The 23,666-nt window shown below is 30.3% G+C and overlaps 2 protein-coding genes across 3 annotated transcripts; one reads left to right on the forward strand and one right to left on the reverse strand.

Annotated features, from left to right (window-relative positions):
- Positions 1-1,130: 1,130 nt before the first annotated feature.
- LOC137806083 (uncharacterized) lies at positions 1,131-7,680 on the reverse strand. The gene is made up of 9 exons (XM_068606019.1): positions 7,375-7,680; positions 6,630-7,252; positions 3,895-6,234; positions 3,641-3,799; positions 3,369-3,551; positions 3,016-3,219; positions 2,795-2,893; positions 2,095-2,691; positions 1,131-1,756 (listed from the first exon to the last, which is right to left on the reverse strand). The coding sequence occupies exons 2-9, from the start codon at positions 7,242-7,244 to the stop codon at positions 1,409-1,411; spliced, it is 4,545 nt and encodes a 1,514-aa protein (XP_068462120.1). The 5' UTR covers positions 7,245-7,252; positions 7,375-7,680; the 3' UTR covers positions 1,131-1,408.
- Positions 7,681-19,352: 11,672 nt separating this feature from the next.
- On the forward strand, positions 19,353-23,453 carry LOC137806085 (mitotic spindle checkpoint protein BUBR1). Of its 2 annotated transcripts, none has more exons than XM_068606022.1 (11): positions 19,353-19,684; positions 19,776-19,835; positions 20,669-20,813; positions 20,895-21,052; positions 21,406-21,490; positions 21,582-21,645; positions 21,727-21,769; positions 22,010-22,172; positions 22,295-22,377; positions 22,848-22,925; positions 23,016-23,453. In XM_068606022.1, exons 1-11 carry the CDS (start codon positions 19,482-19,484, stop codon positions 23,077-23,079), a joined length of 1,146 nt encoding a protein of 381 aa, XP_068462123.1. In that variant the 5' UTR covers positions 19,353-19,481; the 3' UTR covers positions 23,080-23,453. The 2 variants fall into 2 exon arrangements, with proteins under 2 accessions (XP_068462123.1, XP_068462122.1); XM_068606021.1 differs by having other exon boundaries at positions 19,354-19,684; positions 21,727-21,781; positions 22,013-22,172.
- The last annotated feature ends 213 nt before the right edge of the window (positions 23,454-23,666 follow it).

The raw sequence follows: 23,666 nt of genomic DNA on the forward strand, positions 1-23,666 counted from the left end.
TTAATCATGTGAATTGAGAATCTCCCTCTGAATATGTTAAGAATATGCTTCTTGAGAATATTCTTCAGACTATGTTTCTTTAGATACAAAGGAGATATTGTAGGTAATCTCATGTCGGTAACTTAGTGGGAAAGAACTGAATGATAAGACCCACTATTTAACCATTATATATATAGACACACAGAGAGAGGGGTTTATAGCAGAGACGTAATAATGGTTGGGTTGATTATAGTTTCTAGAAGAGGTGTCAAGTGGTGATACAATATCACTACATACTCCATATATCAATAGCAGCAATAGCAAAAAACAATAAAAAAACATATAATTTAAATATGTTTTTTGATGTTGTGCAACTAAAAATTGAAATAAATATTTATTAGTATTTTTTTACGTAATAAATAAATTTTCACTATAAATTTGATTATAATATTATAATATATAGTAATGAACTAATCCAAAATATTTTAACATCTTAAATGTATAATGAAAATTTGTTTGATATTTAAAAAAAATAAATTGCAAAAAACTATTCCAACAGTTTTCTACAAATATTTAAAGGATCTAAAATTAGAATTAGAGACAAAAATCAACTTAACATGAAAGATAAAAAAAAAATATTTAATATAACTTAAGGTTAAAGAGGAAATGCTAGAAGTAAGGATATTTGGAGAAAGATCATAACAAGAAAAAGATTTCAGCCTTCAAATCATAATTAAAAAATCTAACCAGTTAAAGAAAACTTTCCTCCTCTCACCCTAATTTTTATATAACTTATTACAAATAATTCTCAAACTACAAGACAGTGCATTATGTGTAAGAATTTCTAAAAGTTTATTCAACTTAATGTAATGCTTTGGCATGCTCCTAAATAGCCCAATTAGAAACATGATGAACTACAACCAATGATTCCCACGCGGGCCAATTTTATTGCAAGCTATGTTGAAGGTACTAAGAATAACCTAGAGTTTTGTCGTACTAAAATACTAGTTGACCCTAAATTTCCCACTTTATATTTTTCAAAACAATAATAGGAGGATGAGTAAGAATGCAGAATGCAGTATACTGTATGGTATTCAAACAAAAAGCACATTCAAGAAAATAGGCACCATGGAGAGAAAGCTAGAAGAATATATTAAAAATAGCATCGAATATATTATATAAATAAAGGGCACAATCACAATAATTTATTATTCTCATAATTGGTGGCAGAAGCTTTCGGCAATCACAACACATCCCAAAGTAAAAAATAAAAATCTCAATAGGAAGAAAATAATGACTATAGGCCAAAACTAGCAGGAAAAAATTGCAAGGGCAAGAAAGAATTGCATCTATATATATATATATGTATGTAATAAAAATGTAAGGGTAACATCCCTGACGCGCACCTAGTGATTGCTTTGGAGTGTCTTCAGAAACCAAAGCCTTGAAGGGAAGATCTCAGAGAGCTGCTATTGCCCACATAAAACAAGGCAACAGCAACCATAACTGCAATTAGAACCCACATCCATGGTTGAATTCGTCTCTTTCCCCGGTTGCGGAGAGCCAGGGGTACAGATTTTGCCTTGGCCTGCTTCGTGAACTGAGATGGTTTCTGCGGCTTTTTTGTTAGCTCAGCTGCTTTCTCACTCTGATCATATTCTTCCACGCTTCTTGTTAGAATTTCCGAGGTAGGAGCAGATTCTTGTTCTATATCCTCTGCAGTGACAGCAGAAGCTGCCTTTCTTCTTTCCTTCTTCCTTGCCCTCTTCTCCCTTTCCTGCTCCAAACACGCATATGGTTATTTAGACGAAGAATTAGAAGAACATGTAAATTGTTAAGGTTGATTTTGGATAATGGAAAGAATTGCAATGAATTAAAATGAATGAGGAGGAATGGAACATAATGGAATAAAACTTTCATCCCACTGTTCAGATATGCAACAAAATTCTGATTCCATCTATATTCCTTTTAAACAGGGTGAAAAACAAAATATGAAAGAAAACAATAGAATAAGGTTCTACTGGTTTCCCTTAGTATTGCATCCAACGTAATACCATCATATTCCGTACTTTTCGAATCTAAATCACAAATGCTATGTTATAAACTTATAGTTACCTTCTCTTTCAGTTCAGCTTCTTTTTGTGCCTTTAAGGCAGCCCTTTGTTGAGCCTTCTCCGCATTACGCTTTTTCCTCTGCTGGGCCTCCTTAGCTTTCTCAATTTCCTCTAGCCTCCGCTTTTCCTTCAAAATTGCCTCCTCTTCTTCCTTCCTTGCCTTTTCAGCCTTCAGTAACAGTTCCTCTTCCTCCTTTGTTCTCACAGGTTCTTCTTTTTTAACTTCTTCATCAGACTCATCACCCCAACGAGCCACAGGCTTCTCTAAGGGAGAAGGTTTGGTAGGATTTTTAGCTTTAGTTGTCTGAATTGTTTCAGTTTTTTGCACCACAACCTTCGAAACAGGTTCATCCTTTGTATTAACAGATTCTGTTGAGGGGGATTTCTTTTCTTGTTCCAGAGTTGATTGGGAGACCACGGAGATATTTTTGGAAGTTCTTACAGTTATGACATTGGGAATTACAGGGGGTTCTTCATCAGGACCAAGTGCTCTGCCATCTAGGGTTTGCAGTCTCCTAAGTGTACTCCTAGTGTTGCATCGGACATAGTCTCTTCTGAAATCGTCACTTTTGTTCCATAGCGCCATAATTCTCTCAACCTAAAGTTCTCAGTGGTGAGCGTTGAATTCAATCTATTTGCCTAATAGAGTACAGAAATGAAAATGATAATCTCTCTATTTGTTTAATGTCTAAAAGGATCACCTGATCAACACAGAAGCATTGTAGCTCCTCTTTTTTCCCTCCTGCTGCTAGTTCCTGGGCTTTATTTGCAGCCTTTCTGTAATCCCAGAAATATTTGCCCTGCAGTACAAGTAAAAAAATAGCGTCAATATTTCTGCTTGGCCTTTGAATTGTTTTTTTTTTTATCTAAGAGAAAAAAACAAAAGGAAAAGGAATGAAGTGGAAGAATAGAAAAACGAAACCTTCTCATGCAATTGTTTTTTCAAAGTCACTGACTTAGCATATGCCTCTTGACGAACTTCATCAGCTGCCTTAAACTGAGCTATCAACTCATTCAGCTTATCATATTCATTGTTATATTTCTTCTTTGCGTCTTTAGTTGCTGCATCTGACTTCAGAACATTATTTCTAAGCACTTCCATTTCCTTCTTCAAAAGCTGTAAATGCTGAAAATAGTGAAATATCTATCACACATTAGAAATATAACAAAGATATTATAAATCTCCAAAAACCATATTTGATACCGATTGTACTCGGCAAATGCAATCAGGTACTAATTCAGGAAATATAACAAAGAGAAGCTTGAATATAGTACCTTAGAGTGCTCTTCGATATTTCCTTCCTTGTGGTCTAGAGATTGTTGTGATTGATCCTGCTTTCTGATATTAGAAGACAGCTCCTCTCGATTCTGCTTCAATTGTTTGATCTGGCGTATCAATTGCTTTTCTTCATTTAAAGGCAAAGTTTCATGCTGGATCATGTGTTCCATGTTTCTTATCTGTCAATAAATTAGAAAAGTAAACACAACAAAACAGGCAGAAGAATCAAATCCTTATAAATATCTCCAGAAGAAAATTAAAAGCATACCTTGCCATCTATATCCCCAACAGAAATTGCATTGTTTAATCTGTTCATTGTGGATTGAACCGAATCCATTTCCTGGCGTTTGGATTTGAGCAAGTCCCGAGCAGCTCTGCTGGCTGCTATTGCAGCCTTAACTTCTTGGTCGCAATCCTTACAACGGGCCTGCTCATAGCAGCATTTAAAAAAATTACAAAGATTGGTCTCAAACTTGTACAAAACATAAGTTTCTTTTATGCTGCCTTCAAAATAATATTTACCTTTATAGTCTGGCTTTCAGCTCGAATAGAATCTCGAATTTTAGTCTTCTCTTCTACTTGGTGAAGAGTTTTTGCTATCTGCTCTTTAATGTTTTCATCGTCATCATATCTGGGAACCCTGATCAAATAGTAGAATGGCTTTTTCACTATCTCTGCACCCACATTCTGTACATCCACAGCATCCAAGGCAGGTCTTGTGTCTTCATCTTCTTGATTGCTACCTTCACCTTCAACTGCAGGTTGAGCTTCACTCTCCACTGCCCCCTTTGAATGTTCATCTTCACTCTTTAACGGGTATCTTTTAATCTCAGATACAACAGAAGATTCAGTTTCACTCTTCAATGCACCAGTTGAAGGTTCAGCTTCACTATTCACTGCATTGTTTTTCATCTCACGCAAATCAATAGAAGATTCACTTTCACTGTCGACTACACCATTTGAAGGTTTAGCTTCACTCTCAACTACACCATTTGACGCTTTAGCTTGACTCTCAACTACACCATTTGAAGGTTCAGCATCACTCCTTACTTCACCATTTGAAGGTTCAGCTTCACTCCCTACTTCACCATTTGAAGGTTCAGCTTCACTCTCAACTACACCATTTGAAGGTTCAGCTTCACTCCCTACTTCACCATTTGAAGGTTCCGCTTCACTCTCAACTACACCATTTGAAGGTTCCGCTTCGCTCTCAACTACATCATTGAAAGGTTTAGCTTCATCCTCCACTTCACCATTTGAAGGATCAGCTTCACTCTCAACTACACCTTCTGAAGGTTTAGTTTCTCTCTCCACTGACCCATTTGAAGGTTCAGCTTCTCTATGAACTGTACCGTTTGAAGGTTCAGCTTCAGTCTCAACTACACCATCCGAAGGTTCAGCTTTAGTCTCCACTGTACCGTTTGAAGGTTCAGCTTCATTCCCAACTACTCCATCTGAAGGTTCAGCTCCTCTCTCCACTGCACCGTTTGAGGGTTCAACTTCTCTCTCTACTGCACCATTTGAAGGTTCAGCTTCTCTCTCCTCTGCACCCTTTGAAGGTTCAGCTTCTCTCTCAACTACACCATCTGAAGGTTCAGCTTCTCTCTCCACTGCACCATTTGAAGGTTCTGCTTCACTCTCCATTGCACCATCTGAAGGTTCAGCTTCCCTCTCCACTTCCCTATCTGAAGGTTCAGCTTCACTCTCAACTAAACCATTTGATGTTTCAGCTTCACTTTCCATTGCATCATTTGAAGGTTCAGCTTCCCTCTCAACTGCACCATTTGAAGGTTCAGTTTCACTCTCAAATGCGCCACTTGAAGGTTCAACTTCACCATTTGAAGGTTCAACTACAGTCTCAACTGCACCATTTGATGGCTCAGCTTCATTCACAGCTGAAGGTTCAACTGCACCATTTGATTCAGCTTCACTCACAACTTCGCCATTTGAAGGTTCAGCTTCAACCTCAACTGCTCCATTCGAAGGTTCATCTACAACCTCAACTGTACCATTCGATGGTCCAGCTACAATCTCAACTGCACCATTTAATTGCTTGACTTCACTCACAACTGCACCATCTGAAGATTCAACTACATTCTGAAGTGCAGCATTTGATGGCTCAGCTTCACTTTCAACTGCACCAAGTTTGGTTCCACTCTCCACCACACCATTTGAAGATTCAACTTCCCTATCAACTGCACTATTTGAAGGTTCAGCCTCAATCTCCTCTGTACTGTTTTCCATCTCAGACACAGCTGAGGGTTTACTTTCACTCTGCACTGCACCATTTGAAATTCCAGCTTCACTATCTACTGCAGCATTTTTCATCTCTTGTACATGAACATTAAGTTCACCATCACAATCAACCGCATTGCTTTTAGTCTCACAAACATTAACAGAAGGTTCAGCTGTGCTCTCCACTGCAACATCAGATACAACATCACCATCTCCATTCACATCTGTTCTGTTTAAGGCTGTCGTACTTTCTCCTTTATGAACTAGTTCACTTCCTTCTTCCTGCTCAGACCTCTCCGACTTGTTGCCTGATTCACCTTCAACAACAATCTCTTTCTCCTCAGTGCATTCACTGGGCTCCTGCTCTGACTCTGCCAAACCAGAAGCAGACTCCACCTGCCCAGTCTCTGAACTATTTTGAGCATATTCAGGTTCACATTCCTTCACATCTGTAGTACCTGAGACGCCACTAACATCAACTGGAACCCCATTTCTCTCAGTGACTTCTTCCACATCATGATTTTCATTAGGTACAATGTCCTTCTCATATGAGACATCTGCACTGACGACATTTTCGATTTCCCCACTTTTATCCACATCTTTATCAGAGATAGACTCACTTCTACTCTGCACATTAGAAGACAACAGATTAAGAAAACAAACAGACTAAAATTAACCATACTATCGCCTGAATCATTTACTTTAGAAAATTGGTCCTTGAAATTAAAAAAAAAATAATACATGCATTGTTTCAATCTCAAAATTGACAAAAAAACATGGGTAATTTTAATCCTTATTTACAAAATTTTAACAACTAAAATGACTTCGACTGGTCAACTTAAGGACTTCAACAATCTCCCACACTACTTTAAGACTAGGGACTGAAACTAATTCAAGCACAAAAAATATATTTTTGTAATTTAAGATAATAATTTCAATGACTATAAACACAATTAAGCTAGAAAAAAAATACTTCAATTTAAAAAATTCAGAGAACTATTGCACTGTTGATCGCTTCGTACCTGCACGTCATCTCCACCGTTCTCAGCAGTAGCAGTCACTTCTTCTTCAGCTCCGTCCACCACCGTCACATAATTGTGAACCTCAACACATTCGAAGTCACGATCACTTTGACTCACGTCAGTATCTCCTTCCACAGCATTCACAACGACACCGTTTTCATCTCCAGAAACCTCACCACGATCCAAAAGTTCGCATTCCTCAACTCCATTCACGTTCACATTCGCATCACCGCAAATCTCGCCCTCTGCAGGGACACTGTTTTGAACATCCGATGCACCGACAACAACATACTCCTCGTGATCCGCAACCAGCTCATAAGCAGCAGCAGCAGCAGCACGAGCCTCGTTCTCCACGACACCGTTCCGAACGGATCCCGCGCCGCCTTCACTGTCCACGCATTTTAATTCACCGTCCGTTTCAGAACCTTCCTCCGCCGTACCGTTAGCCTCTGCATCCGTACAATTTTTCACCGCCACTTCCTCATGACCGGCGGCGGCGGCGAGATCCAAATCGCCATCGGCAGTGTGCACAACTACATTGGCTTTGACTCCGCCGTGATCGTCACCGGAATTGCCTTCTTCGCCGCGCACATTCACCACCTGCTCCTCCGTCATTGTGCTCCCTGCAACATTAACATCAAAATCAAAATTCAAATCATCAGAAACAGTCACACCCTCGAAATTGCGCAGAAACAGACAGATCCAATGCGGATCAAATCGCAATGGCGGAATCAAATTGACTCACGGAGATGCAGAGACGGATCAGGCGTGAGCGAACAGATCGAAAGTGCAGATCAGAGAATCGAAGCGAATGAGTAACGTAACGGAACGAAACACTAACGCTTCGCTTTCTGTGGTAATAGGAACAGATGCAGATGCAGATACAAACGCCGATACGATATATAGCCGACACAGAAGAGAAAATAAAAAAAAAAGTGAGAGAAAGGTACTGTGAGTCTTCCACTTGGTTTTTAAATGATTTAGTTCATGGATTTGTCTTTACCCACCAAATTTGAATTTATTTTGGATTTTCGGAATTTAGATTACATGCATCTTTGCTTTTATCAAATCAAAACTAATTATGATACCATAGCTATCTACTCTATCTTCTACTTATACTTATACTGTCTTTTACTACAATTTAATATCAGTATAAATACAACATTCTATCAGTATAAATACAGTTAATGTGTATAATCACTATCATTAAGCAAATCTTATTCTTACTTTTTAAATAAGTCCATAATCAAAATTATTAAATATATATTATTAACGCGTTTCTTTATCTTATCTTCTTTAATATACTTTTAATACATCATTTTATTGCATTAGATGAATGTATATTTTTACATAAATAAAATATAAATTATGCAATAAATAGTAAATAAATATCTTTAAGTGTGTGAAGTAAATTTTAGTTTTACATTCATTAATTGAATTCTGATTCAGAATTATTCTTACAACCTTTTAACTTCGTAATTAATTAAAAAACAATTTTGGAAGATCTTATAATTATTATATCATTATTATAAATTCATTAAATATACTGTTTATAACTATTTATATACTATATATAAATAATGCTGATTATGGACATTGTTGGATACAATGTAAAATTTAGGTTTCAATTTATAAAAAAGTTGTAAGATAGTTATAAAATCAAGAAAAGCTTACCACATGTACTATTTTTTTATTATTTGTATTTTCAAAGTATTTAAATTTAATTTAAACAGAAAAGTAAATTGCAAAGGGTAAAGTACTTAAAAAATCAAATATATAAATAAAATAATCAAATTTGTTGCTTGTTATCGTTGTTTTCTCGTTTTCCTACAAAATTATAACCGTTTTCTTTTTTTAATTATTTCTCTTTATTTTCTAACAATTGGTTTTAGTCTTCTATTTTTTTTAATAATTTTAGTTTTAAATTTTCAAAAATTTGATTCAATTTTCAAGTTTGCATGATTTATTCTTATTTTGATTAATTAAATTAATTTTTATAATATTTTGAATGAACATTATTAGACCAACATAAAATAAATAGCATATATAAGCAAATAAATATTTAGTCAAAATCATAATTCATCATAACAAAAAATCAACACCAACTTTAGATAAGGAAATAATGAAAGATTAAAATTATAATTTTTTTTTCTTTCTGAAACATACAACGATAATTGAATTATACGTCATATAAAAAATGCAGAAAAAATAACTGTACTGTATTAATATGATAACTGTATTTATAATAAGTAAATATTAATTAGTACTCTTAAAAAATACAAAAAAAATGTTTATTAATATTTATTTATTATAATAATTTTGACATCATGGCATCACGTCTACTTTTTTTTCCTATTTTTCTATCACATTATTTTTGAACCACAAAAATTATTTCTACTTTTAAAAAAAAGTGTATATAAGTTGACTTTCTCATACCCATGTGACGACTAAAAATAGAATATGCTAATTAACTTTAACTTCTCTAGAAGAATTTCAGAAACTGAGTTATTTATGAGCATTAATAATTTATGTGCAAAAATAAACTTTTGCATTAATTCTTCTCTCTCTTTTTCTACCTACAGTTAAAGTCAAACCATTTCCTTCTATAACTAATTTTTTTTAACTAATCAAATATTAATTTCATTTGTAACATTGTAATTATTGTTAACTCAAAGCTTTCACATAATATAAAAATACAAAAATGTCTAGTTATTAAGTGAATTCACCAAAGTCAAAAGTTAAGTATTTTTCATAATATAAAATAAACAACTTCAACTAATAAAAACCTAAAATTTATTAACCAAAATATACATTTAAATATATTAAATGATAAATATAATTTCATATGAATATTTTAGTTTTTCAGACATAATATCAGTTGTGACTATTAGGTTATAATTTATTTTGCTTTTTTTCTAAAAATAAAACGATAATTTCCAGCAAAAAGGTGAGAATTCAGTTTTTTAATTAAAATAAAACATATTTAAAATATCATATTATTCTTATTAATCTATTAAATGTGTAACAAATTAAAAACCTTGGTAAATTTAACATGTTATTCTGTAAGAAACAATACAATGTTGTTAAATTACTTTCATTATATAATTTTAAAGAGTTTTTACTAGTAAGTTGTGTAATTAAAATATATTCGTTCACTACATCAATAAACATTCCTGTTAGAAAATCATTAATAATATTAATAATAAAAATTACTTTAAATAATAATAATTTTTAATCTCTAAAATAATATCTAATTTAATTAATTTAGTGATTAATTATTTTTTATCTCTAAAATTAGTTTTTATTTAATAATTTTTTTATATATACTCAATACAAATATTAAGCATCAAAACATTGGTGACATAAGTAATAGTCATTTGTGTCTTTTAACTAAGTAGTTTATGACATTCATATTTTTAGAAAATTATTCAATCATGTAATCAATTAAAAACATATTAATCTATCCTAAAAATTCTCATACTAGAAGAATAAAAGTCTTTGGCTCAGATTCGATTATTTTATTAATTTTATAATCAATTATCATAAGCAGATTAATAAATTATGTTAAAGAAATATAATTCATCATAGGAAGGTTTTCCTAGTATCATTTGTACAAAAAAATGATTAATTTATTTTTGATGAACTTTAAAATCCTATAAAAAAAGTATAATTAAGTATTATAATTCACTAAATTTTCAAAGAATATATAGATAAATATATTTTAAAAATAAAAAAGTAAGAATTACATATTACAAGAAATCAAAGTTACTCAAGATTCTCTCTTTCATTAAGACCTTTTGAGTATTTGATAAAAAAACTTGACTTTTTGGAATAAGTTGCACCAACCACTTTAATGGGAGAAAATTTTCTTTCTTGTACAAAACAATTACACTCAAGTGCTATCTTTCTAACTTATCTCATCATTCATTGACTTGTTTTTCACACCTAGTTTTGGTAAGTTGGTGTAATAAGTTTCTACACATAATAAAGTTTCAAGAAAATTCTTATTCTAATGTGTCATATTGTTTTATAGTAGAGTTGATGTAATTATATTAAATTATCAAGAATATTAAAACAATTCATCACAAGTTAATTGGATTGAATTAGATGTAGATTAAAGAGTCATCAAAACTTACTCTTTTTTTTTTATTGCTCCTATATCTTATCTTCCATTTCTTTATCTTTCTAGATATACTACATCTTAAAAACATAATATTAAGTGATTCAAAATATAATTCTTTTATTTTGTTTTTAGAGTTTTTTTTTTTACCAATTCATCCTTCTTGTTCAAGACCTTTATTTTTCCATTATGTGCATTGAAGCTTCCAAGACACACATAATTCATATAAATATCATAATTAAAAAGAAAAATATTAAAAACAACTTATAAAGAAGACTTATATGTGTTTTCAATTTAAAATCAACATATGACACAAAAAATAATATTTTATTAATAAAAACAACCTCACCCTCATTTTCTATCTATTATGTATAAATGACACAATATAAAAAAAAAATGTTACACATACATTTTTCTTGTAGTTCATTAAATAAAAATTAATTTTAGAGAAAAAATAATTAATTACTATTTTAACTAAATTATATATTTTTTAGTGATCACAAAAATTATTAGTATCTAAAGTAGTTTTTTTTATTGAAAAATAGTTTCTAATCAATATCTAATTAACTACTAAAATTTTAGCTACTAATGATTTAGATTCTAAAGTTGGAAACTAATTAGATATTAATTTAGAAACTATTTATCGATAATAGAAAATAATTTATATATCAATAATTTTTTTAATCTCTAAAATAATATCTAATTTAGTATTTAACTGTTTTTTTTTCTCTAATATTAATTTTTATTTAATTGTTTTTTTTGTGTTGAGATATATTTTGTATAAAGAAACTTTAGATATAAATATTAGAAGGAAATGTCATCACAAGGCTACTTTTTCCTATCCATATTTCTTGAAATTGAATGTCCCATTTTTTTGGTGAAAGAGCAAAAGGGGCAATGGGAGAGAAGCTAAAGGTGGTTGAAAAAGAACATACCATTTTACTTGTATTTCCTTACAAGCACATTCTCTTTACTAATATATCACTCTTTTTTATCCTCACTCCACCTTGGCCCATAACTCTTTCAACACACATTTAGCTTGCTTACTAATGCTAATCAATTCATGTTGTTCCTCTCTTCTCTTCTTTCTACCGACAAGCTCAAGCCTCGTGCCTTGTTTTAATAATACCAAAATCAAAACCTAATATCCAAAACTCACATATATATACCATGCATGTGCTTGGATCCCACTATGCACCTTAGACGTGTGCAACTTTTGAAGAATTATTAGTTGCTTTTTTATATGCATTTTAATGTGATGATTTCTTAGATGTGAAATGATCATGATCCCAAATACCATTTTGACTAAAAACTGGCTCTAAGAACTTTGATAGGGTAGATGATGATTTCTTTTGATGTGTCTTAGGATTCCTTTCAATTAAGGATTAGTTTGATGGTTTGTAGAGTTTGAAGAATGTTTATAGGTCAGGTGTTGAACAGGTTCACATTAATCACTTTCTGTATAAAGATTGAGATACCCTAGAGTGTTTGTATAAGAGTTGTGACACCCTTGAAACATCTCGTTTTATTTTATTTATTCTTTACTGATAAAAAAATATCCCAAATACTAATTTAGTTTAAAATAAATGGAAACATATATAAGAGAACAAAATGTCAATAAACCTATACAAAATATTAAAACACCACCTTCAATTCAAAATCAATAAATAAATTTGTAACATTTATTGTTGATTTTATTTATTTTTGTTCAATATTAAACTTCCCATTCGAAGTTAGATTGAGTGTTCCAATGTGCATGTGTAGAGTGCGATATGATGAACACATTGATGTCACCAAAGTGAATTTGGTTGACAAAAGATCAATAACATGCGTCAAATGACTTTGCTTAGGTTACATTATCTTTTATATCAAATCTACAATCTTATAAAACCTATTTTGTTATTTTCAGAAGTTTTATTATTGAATAATATTTTAAATATGAATAGATAATATATTATATTATATATAAAAAATTATATAAAGTGTTGGAGATTTTACGTCGTTTAAATATAAGATCAGTTAATAGTACATAAGTGGATGCAAACTTCACACATATTGATTTTGTAAAGTTAGTTAGGCTTAAAGTTTATTTTTTAAGATGGTATCATATTAATTTAAAGTATATCCTAACGAGAGTTTATTGGATCTATCGTGTCACCCGCTATCGGACAACTCATAAATACATAATCTCACATACGAGTTGACCCATTGACTATTGGACCACTTATAAGTATATAGTCTCACATATGAATTGACCTCTCAACGTGAGATGTGTATGTTGAAGAACCCACATTAACTAAAGATAATGTCAGTTCATAGTATATAAATGAGTGCAAATATGCTGATTTTGTATTATTGAATTACATTTTAAGTCCACTTTTTAAGATAAAGTTACCTAAAAAATTATTTTGAAAAATATTTCTTATTTGTTTCTTTTGTTTTTTTAATATAATAATTTTACCAAATAATTAACCTTTAAGCTTAAATTATAAATATATAATATGAAGATAAATAAAAACTATTATAGAAATATATAATGACTTTATCCTATTTATAATATATATATATATATATATATTGTATAATAATATAAAGCGGGTTGAATTACCATAGAACTATTTATAGCCTAATAGGACAATAAACCTTTTAAATAACATATTAAAAAATAAACTTAAAACGAATAAACATATTAAAATAAATACACACTATATATTTGTTTTCTTTTTAACGTATATTATTTTATTGATAAACAGTAATACCATTTTATTTTATTTTTATCTTTTTTTTAATCATTTGGTGGTGTAATATCCCACTTGAATAAAGCTAAACTATCAATTAAACATGGATAATATATATACATATATCTATATACATATATCTATATATATATATAATTATTGGTTTTACAAAATCCAGAACTTGTCAAATATATTATATATATTCTAAAATATAAAAATAATAAAGTCTAAAAAAGTAAATATAAACAATTCTATTACAACTCTTTAAAAGACTATTCTCTATTTTCATGTCAAAATATAATTATTTTAGTTTAAAGCAATGCACACTAAACTTACAGAAGATAATTAATTATTTATATATATATATATATATATATATATATATATATAAACATAAAAATTATATAATAGATCGAAAGGAAAAAATTTCAAATCAACATCTCAATTAACCACTATTAATTTTAACCTCATCAAATCTTCACTTTCATATTTCACCTTCACAAAGCATCATAATTACATTTAAATATAAAACCAACATCTTATTCATGATCAAAATTACATAGTTATCACATTAATTACCCACAATTTAAATTTCAGAGATAACTCATGCATAAGGTTGTAAACACACTACAAATAACATTTTATTAGTTTTTCACTATTTGATACTTTCATGTTTATGATTTGGATTATCAGTGATAACTCAATACTCACACAAGACAAAGTTACAAGTTATAATATTTTTTTACCAATCCAAGATCAATCTTAGTGGTTCAAACTTTTAGTATTAGTTGAGGTTTAGAATAACATTAATCTTTATTTGAAAAAAATAAAAATGATTATTTATTTTTTCAAATTATCAGAAATAATGAAGTAATGGATATGTGGGGACAGACTTTTTGGAAATCCCTCACTCTAAATTTAAAATATTATGAAAAAAAATGATAAAATCTTTATAAGAAGAGCATATTCTCTCTTAAGAAAAATGATAAAATAAAATATAAAAAGAAGAAACAGGAGAAAACCTCCTTAAGAAGATAAAGAAAAAAAAAAGAGCAATAAAGGCACCACAATTAGTAAATAACTTCAAGTACACTCTGAATTATTGAACTTTTAATTATATTATAAATGTAAACGATCTCTCAAAAACCATTTCAGTTTAAATTTACCAAATTTTCTTCATCTAAATTAAATATTACATCGATTTCTGTGAGTTTTATTCCTGACTACTCATTATATCTTATATAATATATATTATCTTGAAAAGTGTAAAAATCATTTTTCTAATATTCATCCGTCATGTTGGGATTTAATTTAAAAAATTATAAATTAAAAAAATTGGTATTATCCGTTATTGTAAAACCCCAAAAATATTATACACTTTCAAGATAATATATATAAAAAGTCTTAGTATTATATTATTATATAATTTAACAATTGGATGGGATTATAAGTTTAGTGGTAACATAGAAAAGTATTAAAATGTCATTTTCGTGGATAGACTTGTAAAATATTTTATCTTATCATAGTGACTTTAAAAATATGAACCCTTGGAGGAATGAATAATTTAGTTATTGATTGATGAAAGCTGAACGAATGATTCTTTATGAGTAGGTTTTCAGATGCAGAAAATATGGAGAATGGAAAGTTTCCTTGAATGAAGCCATGATTGAAGAAAGAGAAGAGGAGAAGAAGGGTAAGTTGAAGAAGCAAACAAAATAGGGGATGACCTAGCTTTTTTGGACACTTGTTTGATCAAGGGATACTTGTTCACAAATAGGTATACCCTTATAAAAACTTATATTCTTGTTGCTATGTTACTCATTCTTTTTGTTCATTTTGTTACCATTCTTCTTCTATATCATATTACATTCAATCACAATATACCTATTATATGCTTCCCTTGGTGCAACAACAAAACCAAAAATAAAATCACTTTCTTAATAAACTAAAACCAATTTATACAAATAAAAAGTATAGATAATTTTTTTTTAATTTTTGAAATAAATCATAAAGTGATACTTAAAGTTAACTCTTTGTACTTATTTGAAAAAATGTCTTATTTAATAAAATAAGTATGTTTTTAGGTTTTTGTGTACGTTCTGTTTTGGGTATGAAAGATATCTTTTTTTTTATTGTGTGTGGTTGTTATATGTGTTGAGATCTCGATCTTCGGTCGAGAATGTTGGACGGATACATGCAAAAGATCTTCCAACGGTCAAGTCAGTTTTTTATCTTGAATGGTTTAGTGTAATTAATGCTCAATAGATACGCACCTTGATATGATGTGAGTCAGCCTAATTATATAGATGAGTTGGACCTTCACGCTTAGGGCTTGTATTAGCACGGTTTTCTCGGTTAATCTTATGACATCAAGTATTATTTAGTCTCTAATCCTTCTTTTAATCTTGTGGTAATGAGGTTTACCTGTGACTAAGGGATCTCGAACCTAGATGATACTCTGTGTATAATTAATTTGTTTATTTTAAAAATGATGGGTTACTACTTTCTTAAATAAGTGACTATTTAAAAAAAAAGTTTATTTCAATTTAATCAAACTAGTTATACCAATTTGACTTTTCTTAAACAAATGGTTGTATTGAAATCTTCTAGATTGAGATTTGAGAAGGGAGATTCTATTATGAAAATGAATGATCTAAAATGTCTACACACATGAAAGAAATAGATGGTATATTAAAGAACACAAAAACTAGAATCCACCTAAGCTAGGGTTCCAAAAGTGTGGAATTGAGAAGGTGATTGAGTGCTATAGATCTAAGCATAAAAGAAGAAGAAAGCTAATAGTGAGTCCAACACGTAATCCATATTTGGTTAAGGGGTAGTGGTGCAATAAGTAAGCATGATGAATGTTAAAATATAAGTTTCAAAATGTGATGTTTGTCTTTTCCATCAAAGTGGTGGCAAAACCACATCATGTGCCACTCCTACAACTCATTCTACTCTGTTTTTGGTTGTCATGCAATTGGACCCATGTGATGTGACAAACAAAAGGGAACAAAATTTACATGTTTTCTTAGGTTATTTAATTAATCATAATGACCAATTAATTAAATTATTATCTTATTGTATCTTAAATGAATGAGTAGATCTCATATTTACTTTATATTTTTTTAATAATATCTATTTTATATAATTCTATATAATTGTTGTTGTTAATTTATTTAAAATGTCAAATTTTATATGAATATTTAATATGTGAGTTTTTATAGGAAAAAAAAAAACAAAAATTAGTGGGATCTATAATACAAATGGATGAAATCATAGAAATCAAACATGCCCATAATTTGACTAAGACTTACATGTATTCCAAAAATCCATGAACAAAAATGGTGAAAAAGGATTAGAAATAATCAAAGTTGTAATTTAATCTAATATTAATGATTTTGGTTGTGTAATATTTAAAAATAAATTAAGTTTAACTAGAGAGCCTTATAAATGTTTTTTTTTTAGATAGGTAAAAGGTATTTATTTTATAATAATTATTCTAAAATGATTAAAAAAAATCATTAAAAATAAATCTATTTTTTAAGATAAGAAAAGGCAATAGTATTGATTTTCACATACCTTGTAAAAAAGAATAATAATTTACTATTTTTCTTTGAAATTGTTTATACTTGATTGAGAAAGTAAATTATTTTTTGTTAATAACATGTAAAAGTTAGTGTGGTAGGAATTAATTATATATTAAATTACAATTATGTGACAAAAGTCAAACTCTTTTAATAACATCTTACATCACTGACACACAATTTATACACATGTAGGGGTTGGTGTGCAGAGGATCCTATTAGGAATGGGCCCTCTCTTTACAAAATTGGCCCACAACTTAAATGGGACTATGAAGTTTGGTATCAGACTTTTGCTTCTTGCACCCAATAAATCTAATTTGTACTTTATTATTATGCAAAATAATAAAAAATGTTCTCTTTAAAATCTCTAATATTTAAGTAAGAGTTGAGGTTGCAAGTCAAAATGTATTTTAGATTTAGTATTTTAAAATATTTTTTCAGATTTATATTTTTGAAATATTTTTCTGGATTAAATTTTTTATAACAGTTTTTTAGAATAATCTTTTTAAAATTTTTGTTTTCCATAATCCCTGAAATATGTTTTTAAATTTTATTTTTAGAATTCTTTTTCTAGATGTATTATTTATTTTTGGAATAAGATTTTGGTTTTTTAATTTTATTGCAAAATTTATTTTTCTAATCTTTCAATTATGGATTTCCAATTCCAAAATAAAGAATAATTATTAGAAATTTAGTGAGTACATGTTAGATTTATTGGGTGGAGAATACAGTTGGCGTAGTGTAAGTTGAATAAATTTGAATCAAATATACATAATTAATATATATATATATATATATTGATAAATAAAATAAAAAAGGTACTTGGATGATAATATAAAGTAGTTGAGTGTTGAGGTTCATAATGGGTCCATCCACATAATAATTTCTTTTATAGTAGAATATAAAATTTATTATTATAATAATTATTTAAATAAAATTAATTATTAAATTATATTTTTTTTTATAATTTTATTATAGATAGCTTTTTTATTCTTTATTGTGTATAGTTATTTAAGTTACTTAAAAGGGTAGAATGTTATAATTTGTGTACACAACTAAAAATAATTAAAAGAGAGAATCTCGTTTATTACGAGATTAACTAATTAACGATGTTTTAATATTGATCTTCCCACTTGTTGGGATTGATTATTGATTAGGAAAGAACTTAATGAATTGTGACACAAAAAAAATTAATACTAATAATGATAGTAATTGTCCTTATAAACTTAAAATATTAACAATCAATGTTTAATATATTTATGTATAATGATATATTAAGTATTGTTATTATTCATATATACTAATGATTAAATATTATTATCATTATATAAATATAGTATTAAGTATTAGCAAAAAATAATCAAATAATATTTATTAAACATGTTATTTATTTAGTTTTTATTATATTTCTTTTTGAATAATTTTGTTGTTTCCTTCTTTTATATTTATTTCTTTCTATTTTCATTTTTCTGAGTAAATTTGAATTAGTCTACTAGTCTTTGCTCAATAGAAAGAACAAAATACGGTAATTAGAAGAACTTAAATAAATACACTTTCTGATTCTTACAGTTTTACAAAAGGTATAATTTAGTTTTTTTTTATAAAATTTTAATTATAGATTTAATTATTTAATTTTAAAAAAATGAATTAAAGGTTTAAAAAACAAAACAAAAATCTATTAGAAGAAGACTTAATTGTAATTTTAGTCTTTATGTTTAATTAAAATCTATACTTCTCTTTTCAAAAGTTTTAGTCTCGTAATTTTGGATCCTTAATATTAATTATATTTAATATTATTTTTTTACACCAGTTATATCAATTAATAGTTTCCTTTTTCCAGTATTGATAAAAAATACTTAAAAATGACAGTAAAAACAGTTAGGAATTTAAAACTAATTTTTTTATAAAGATTAAAAATAAAAGACTAAAATCTTATTTAAACCTTAAATAATAGTTTCACATGGTGACAATTTATATATATATATATATATTTTTTTTTTAAATTTATTGAAACGTTTTTTTTTTTTTTTGTAATGAACCTAACTTCAAAGTAGATAAGATCGATATTAATTATGCTGTCTCATCTAACTTGAGTTCGAAACAAATAAATAATTAAAAAATAAAAAAGATTTTTTTCTTACAAAAATACTAAAACTAGAACTAATGCATAATTTATAAAATGTAGAACAAATTATTATCAACACACAAAAAGAAAAAGCAGTTTTATGTGTCCTTCAAGATTCAATAAGAACGAGACCTAACGGCTAGTTGGTGAGAACGAGCATTTGTAATAATCATTTATATTTTCAAAATTTGAACCACAAAACGCAACACCTTCATCTTCTTCCCCTTTTCCCATTCAGAGAGCGAAGAGAATCGTTTCAGTGCAGCAGCAGCAGCAGCAACAATGGCGGAAGGTGAGATCCACAGCACAGTAATCGATCCAGAGAGCGAGTTTCTGGCGTCGAAGAGAACCAACGGTCACGAGTGGGAGATCTTCAAGGAGAACGTGAGGCCGTTGAAGCGTGGCCGCAACGTTAACCTCCTCAACCACGCCCTCAACTCCCACTCCCACGCTCACCTCAAGAAATCCCTCCTCCAACACCGAAGGTTCACTCTCTCTCTCTCTCTCTCTCTCGCTCTCTCTTCTTCGTTCTCTTTCTGATCTCTTCTTCATCTCACTTCGTGTTCCTTCCAACAGAAACCTCATCGAAGCCATCGAAGAATACCAGGGCGACGACCCTCTCCTCCCCTGGCTACAGTCAGTATCTGCATCCCTCTTCGTTTTCTGTTAACCTTTTTTTTTTTGCTACCACAAAAAAATTTGTTAATTATCAGTTAAATCATCTTATTTTTTAATAATAATAATGTAATTAGCATCATGGTTTAGTCGTGTTGATTGAAAAAGGAAAAAAAAAAGAGTTTGTTTTCTAGTAAATAATTCTGTGTGTCATTATAGCTAAGTTTTTATGGTGTTTATGGTTGAAATTTCATTTTTATCGTTATACACACTAAAATTAATCGTTCCACATGTCATAAGTAAATTCCCCTACATTAACCCCAAAGTATGTATTTGACACCTCAAATACTCTTGTTTTTGTCAAACAATTTCAGTTTAAATAATATGATGATGGAAAGCAAATAAACCAGTTAGTGTAAAAGTACTATTAAAACTAAAGAGAAGCTAAAAGATAAGGGTTCATGTTCTTCAAGAATGATTGATAGGCTTTGATTTACTCCTAATACCGTATTAAGAGATTATAATACCACCTTCAACCCATCGGTGCATCATAGGTAAAGAGACATACATTTATATAAACTAAAATACACAGGCAATTAAATGAGGATCCTTCAAGTGTTGTTATCTAATTTTGGAAAGTTAAAATATAAACGAGATAATATTCTAATTATATCTTATAAGATTTTTTCACCACTTAATCTTCTTTATTGGTTTTCTGCCCCATTGGATCGTATGATCTGTAGAGTAATTTGTTGATACAATTAGTTAAGAAATTAAGATGTATTAAATTAATAATTAATAATCATAATTAAGAAGAGGACAAAGTTTTTATTGGAGCTATTTTAATGTTGAAGGTGTATCAAGTGGGTTCAGGAGGCGTTTCCTCCCGGTGGAGACAGTTCGGGGCTGGTGGTGATTTATGAGCAGTGTGTGCGTGCCTTTTGGCATTCAGAGCGCTATAAGGATGATCTGCGCTACCTCAAAGTGTGGCTTGAATATGTGGGTGTTCTTGTGACAGTCTTGTGTGTATTAATGTGGTGATTACTGGAATTATTTGTGACAATTTAAGAAATGTTGCAGGCAGATAATTGCTTTGATGCAGACGTTATTTATGCTTTTCTAGAGGCAAATGGAATTGGAAAAACTCATTCCAATTTCTACATTTCTTATGCTTTGCACTTGGAGTCTAAGAACAAGTTTAAAGCTGCCAACCAGATATTCGAGCTTGGCATATCCAGGTAAGGACCCCTAATCTCTTGAAGCCTTTTCTCGTTTGATAATAGTTAGTTATATTGTGCATAATTTGGATAACAAATTAAAAAGTATTTTTGGAAGGGGACTAACTATAACTCAAACATGCTAAAAACAGTTGCGTAACTCCTAGTGCCTGTCTTCATTTCAAACCAATTTAGAAATGTTGGTGCATTTCCGTCCCTTATTACGCCTTGGGTTTTGGACTTTGTGGTTCACGGTGTTTTTTTTGGTATCAGCATCACATACTTCTTTGATGCCGTATTTTTCTATGAACATTTTTTTGAGTTGCAAACCTGCAAATGAATGCTGTACCTCATTTGATTGCTCCATTTTGCAGGAATGCTCAACCAGATGATAAATTGAAGGCTGCTTATAGAAAATTTCTTGCACACTCGCTGGCAAGGCCAACAACAACTAAAGATGTATGTGGTGTTCCAATTGAGTGCTTCTTTGAAGCTGTTATAGTTGTAAAATGATCTTTTGATCTATCTACTATATTCTTCTGTTGTCCAGGATTCAGTAGAAAAACTGGCACCCTCACGTAGCTTTGGAACTGTTCTTGGCAATCGAGAAAATCGTGAGTCCTTTACTTGGGGCACAATCATTTGTCTCAAAATCATGAATTTTGAATTCTGAACATCTTTCCCTGTGGTTGCAGGTTCTGCCCTGTCCACAACTTCTGATCTTTCTGCCAAGAATGATAGGAATGATAGGTAATATGATTGTTTCTTTGGCTTTATTTGGTTGGAGTTTGCTATGTGATGGTTATTTTTCAAATTTGCACATTACAGTTTTCTCTTGTAGAGAAATATATGAACTTTTAACCCAAAAGTACGCAACATTTCCTCCCTAGGCATTTCTAATGTGAAGGGTTTCTCAGCTCCTATGAGTTTTTATTTAGAATTCTTGATGAATGTCCATCATATTGTTCTCTCTTCATGTAGGACTCGAGCAACTCCATTTTCCATTTATAAAGATTCAGCTGCAACTGGTGAAACTGATCCTCATCAGCCAGACCAATCGCACTCTTGGCGCACACTTGGAGCTCGAGCTGACAGAAATAAGGAAAACAACGCAATTCCTGGCAAGTGGAAATCCTTCAAGGTACTAAATTTTCAACATTTTGCCTGCATTTCTTGGTTGCTCATAATAATCTTACAAAACTCTACTTAATTTTGGGTGTGTTTCTACTTTCATTTAATGCCCAAGTTATTGAATGATTTCAGATTCCACAGCGACTTGGGGCAAGATCTGGAGGGGCTGCTCCAGGTGCCTTTATCCCAGTGTTTGTTGATGAAGAATGTCAAGAGTAAGTGGAATTTGCACAAATTCAGTTTGGCTTTAGGGTTTAGGGACATTATTCTTTAATTTTCATATTAGCTGTAGTACACAACTTGTCCTTTGAGTTATGACCGAAATGGGATAGTCACGAAAGAAGTTATCTGACAATTACAGCAAATGAAGGGTAAATGTGCAAGATCCCTAAAGATTTTGCTTAAAGATGGGGTTAAAAAATACATTATTCCTTAATTTTTCATATTAGCAGTACACGACTTGTCCTTTGAGTTATGACCGAAATGAGATAAGTCACAAAAGAAGTTGTCTAAAAATTAAAGCAAATGAAGGGTAAAATGTGCAAGATCTCTCAAGATTTGGTCAAAATGTAGGGATTAAAATCAATCTTTACCAAAACATTGGGACATGAAACATATTTTATCAGCAAGAGATTATGTTATTCTGTGAAAATGAAGGTTTATGTGGTCTACATTGATTTGACAGTTCACAAAGTAAGAAAGAAGAGGGTCGCAAGTGCCCAAGTTTGAAAATTAGGCAGGAGGATGACAAGGAATTGAAAAGGTAATTTCACGTGGCAATATTTGGTACAGATGATTGAGCAGGGTCCTGATGAAATCAACTGACACATGCATATATTGTTGTTCCTTTCAGGGAAACAGAGCTGCTAAGGAAGAATCCACTACGCAACTTCCCTCAGAACAGCCTCCCCCGATAATTCATTCAACCTCTATGAATGCCATCATTTCTTCAATAAATTCTGGCTCAGCTTTCCCCTAGAAGGGCTTGGTCCACCATTTGCTTTTAAGTTGGTACTGGTGTTTCTGGTTAAAAACGATGTACGAATTGTTTGGACTGAGAATTTAAGAAATTTTTAATGTGTGCGAGCATTACTTCAAATCAATTCAGCAGTTCATTTGCTTTGTAAAATTAGTATATTTTTCACAAAAAAGGAAATAACTTTTAAGTTCAGTGTGAAGATTTCATGTTCTACCTTGTGTGTCTGGGGTTCGGGTGTTTTGTAGTTCATTTGCTTTGTAAATTTAGTATATTTTTCACAAAAAAGGAAATAACTTTTAAGTTCAGTGTGAAGATTTCATGTTCTACCTTGTGTGTCTGTGCTTCGGGTATTTATTGCTAAAATCCTAAAATTTTAAACACTAAACTAAATTGTTATTAAAAAAAGTGCGGAAAAATAATTATCATTAGAACGTGAATTTCACAAAATTGGTTTATAAGATGATTGCCCCTCTAATTGATATAAGATTTCTGTCACACTCTTTTTATGTCGAGATATATACATTT

Source organism: Phaseolus vulgaris, chromosome 3 (genome assembly GCF_000499845.2).
Source record: "Phaseolus vulgaris cultivar G19833 chromosome 3, P. vulgaris v2.0, whole genome shotgun sequence".
NCBI classification, from domain to species: Eukaryota; Viridiplantae; Streptophyta; class Magnoliopsida; order Fabales; family Fabaceae; genus Phaseolus; species Phaseolus vulgaris.

Coding starts and splice junctions, on each gene's coding strand:
- LOC137806083 (XM_068606019.1), bottom strand. CDS start 7,244: ATGACGGAGGAGCAGGTGGTGAATGTGCGCGGCGAAGAAGGCAATTCC. Junction 3,220..3,368: donor ATATCGAAGAGCACTCTAAG/GTACTATATTCA, acceptor CACTATTTTCAG/CATTTACAGCTTTTGAAGAA. Junction 2,692..2,794: donor AATGCTTCTGTGTTGATCAG/GTGATCCTTTTA, acceptor TGAGAACTTTAG/GTTGAGAGAATTATGGCGCT.
- LOC137806085 (XM_068606021.1), top strand. CDS start 19,482: ATGGCGGAAGGTGAGATCCACAGCACAGTAATCGATCCAGAGAGCGAG. Junction 21,053..21,405: donor TTCGAGCTTGGCATATCCAG/GTAAGGACCCCT, acceptor TCCATTTTGCAG/GAATGCTCAACCAGATGATA. Junction 22,173..22,294: donor GCAAGTGGAAATCCTTCAAG/GTACTAAATTTT, acceptor GAATGATTTCAG/ATTCCACAGCGACTTGGGGC.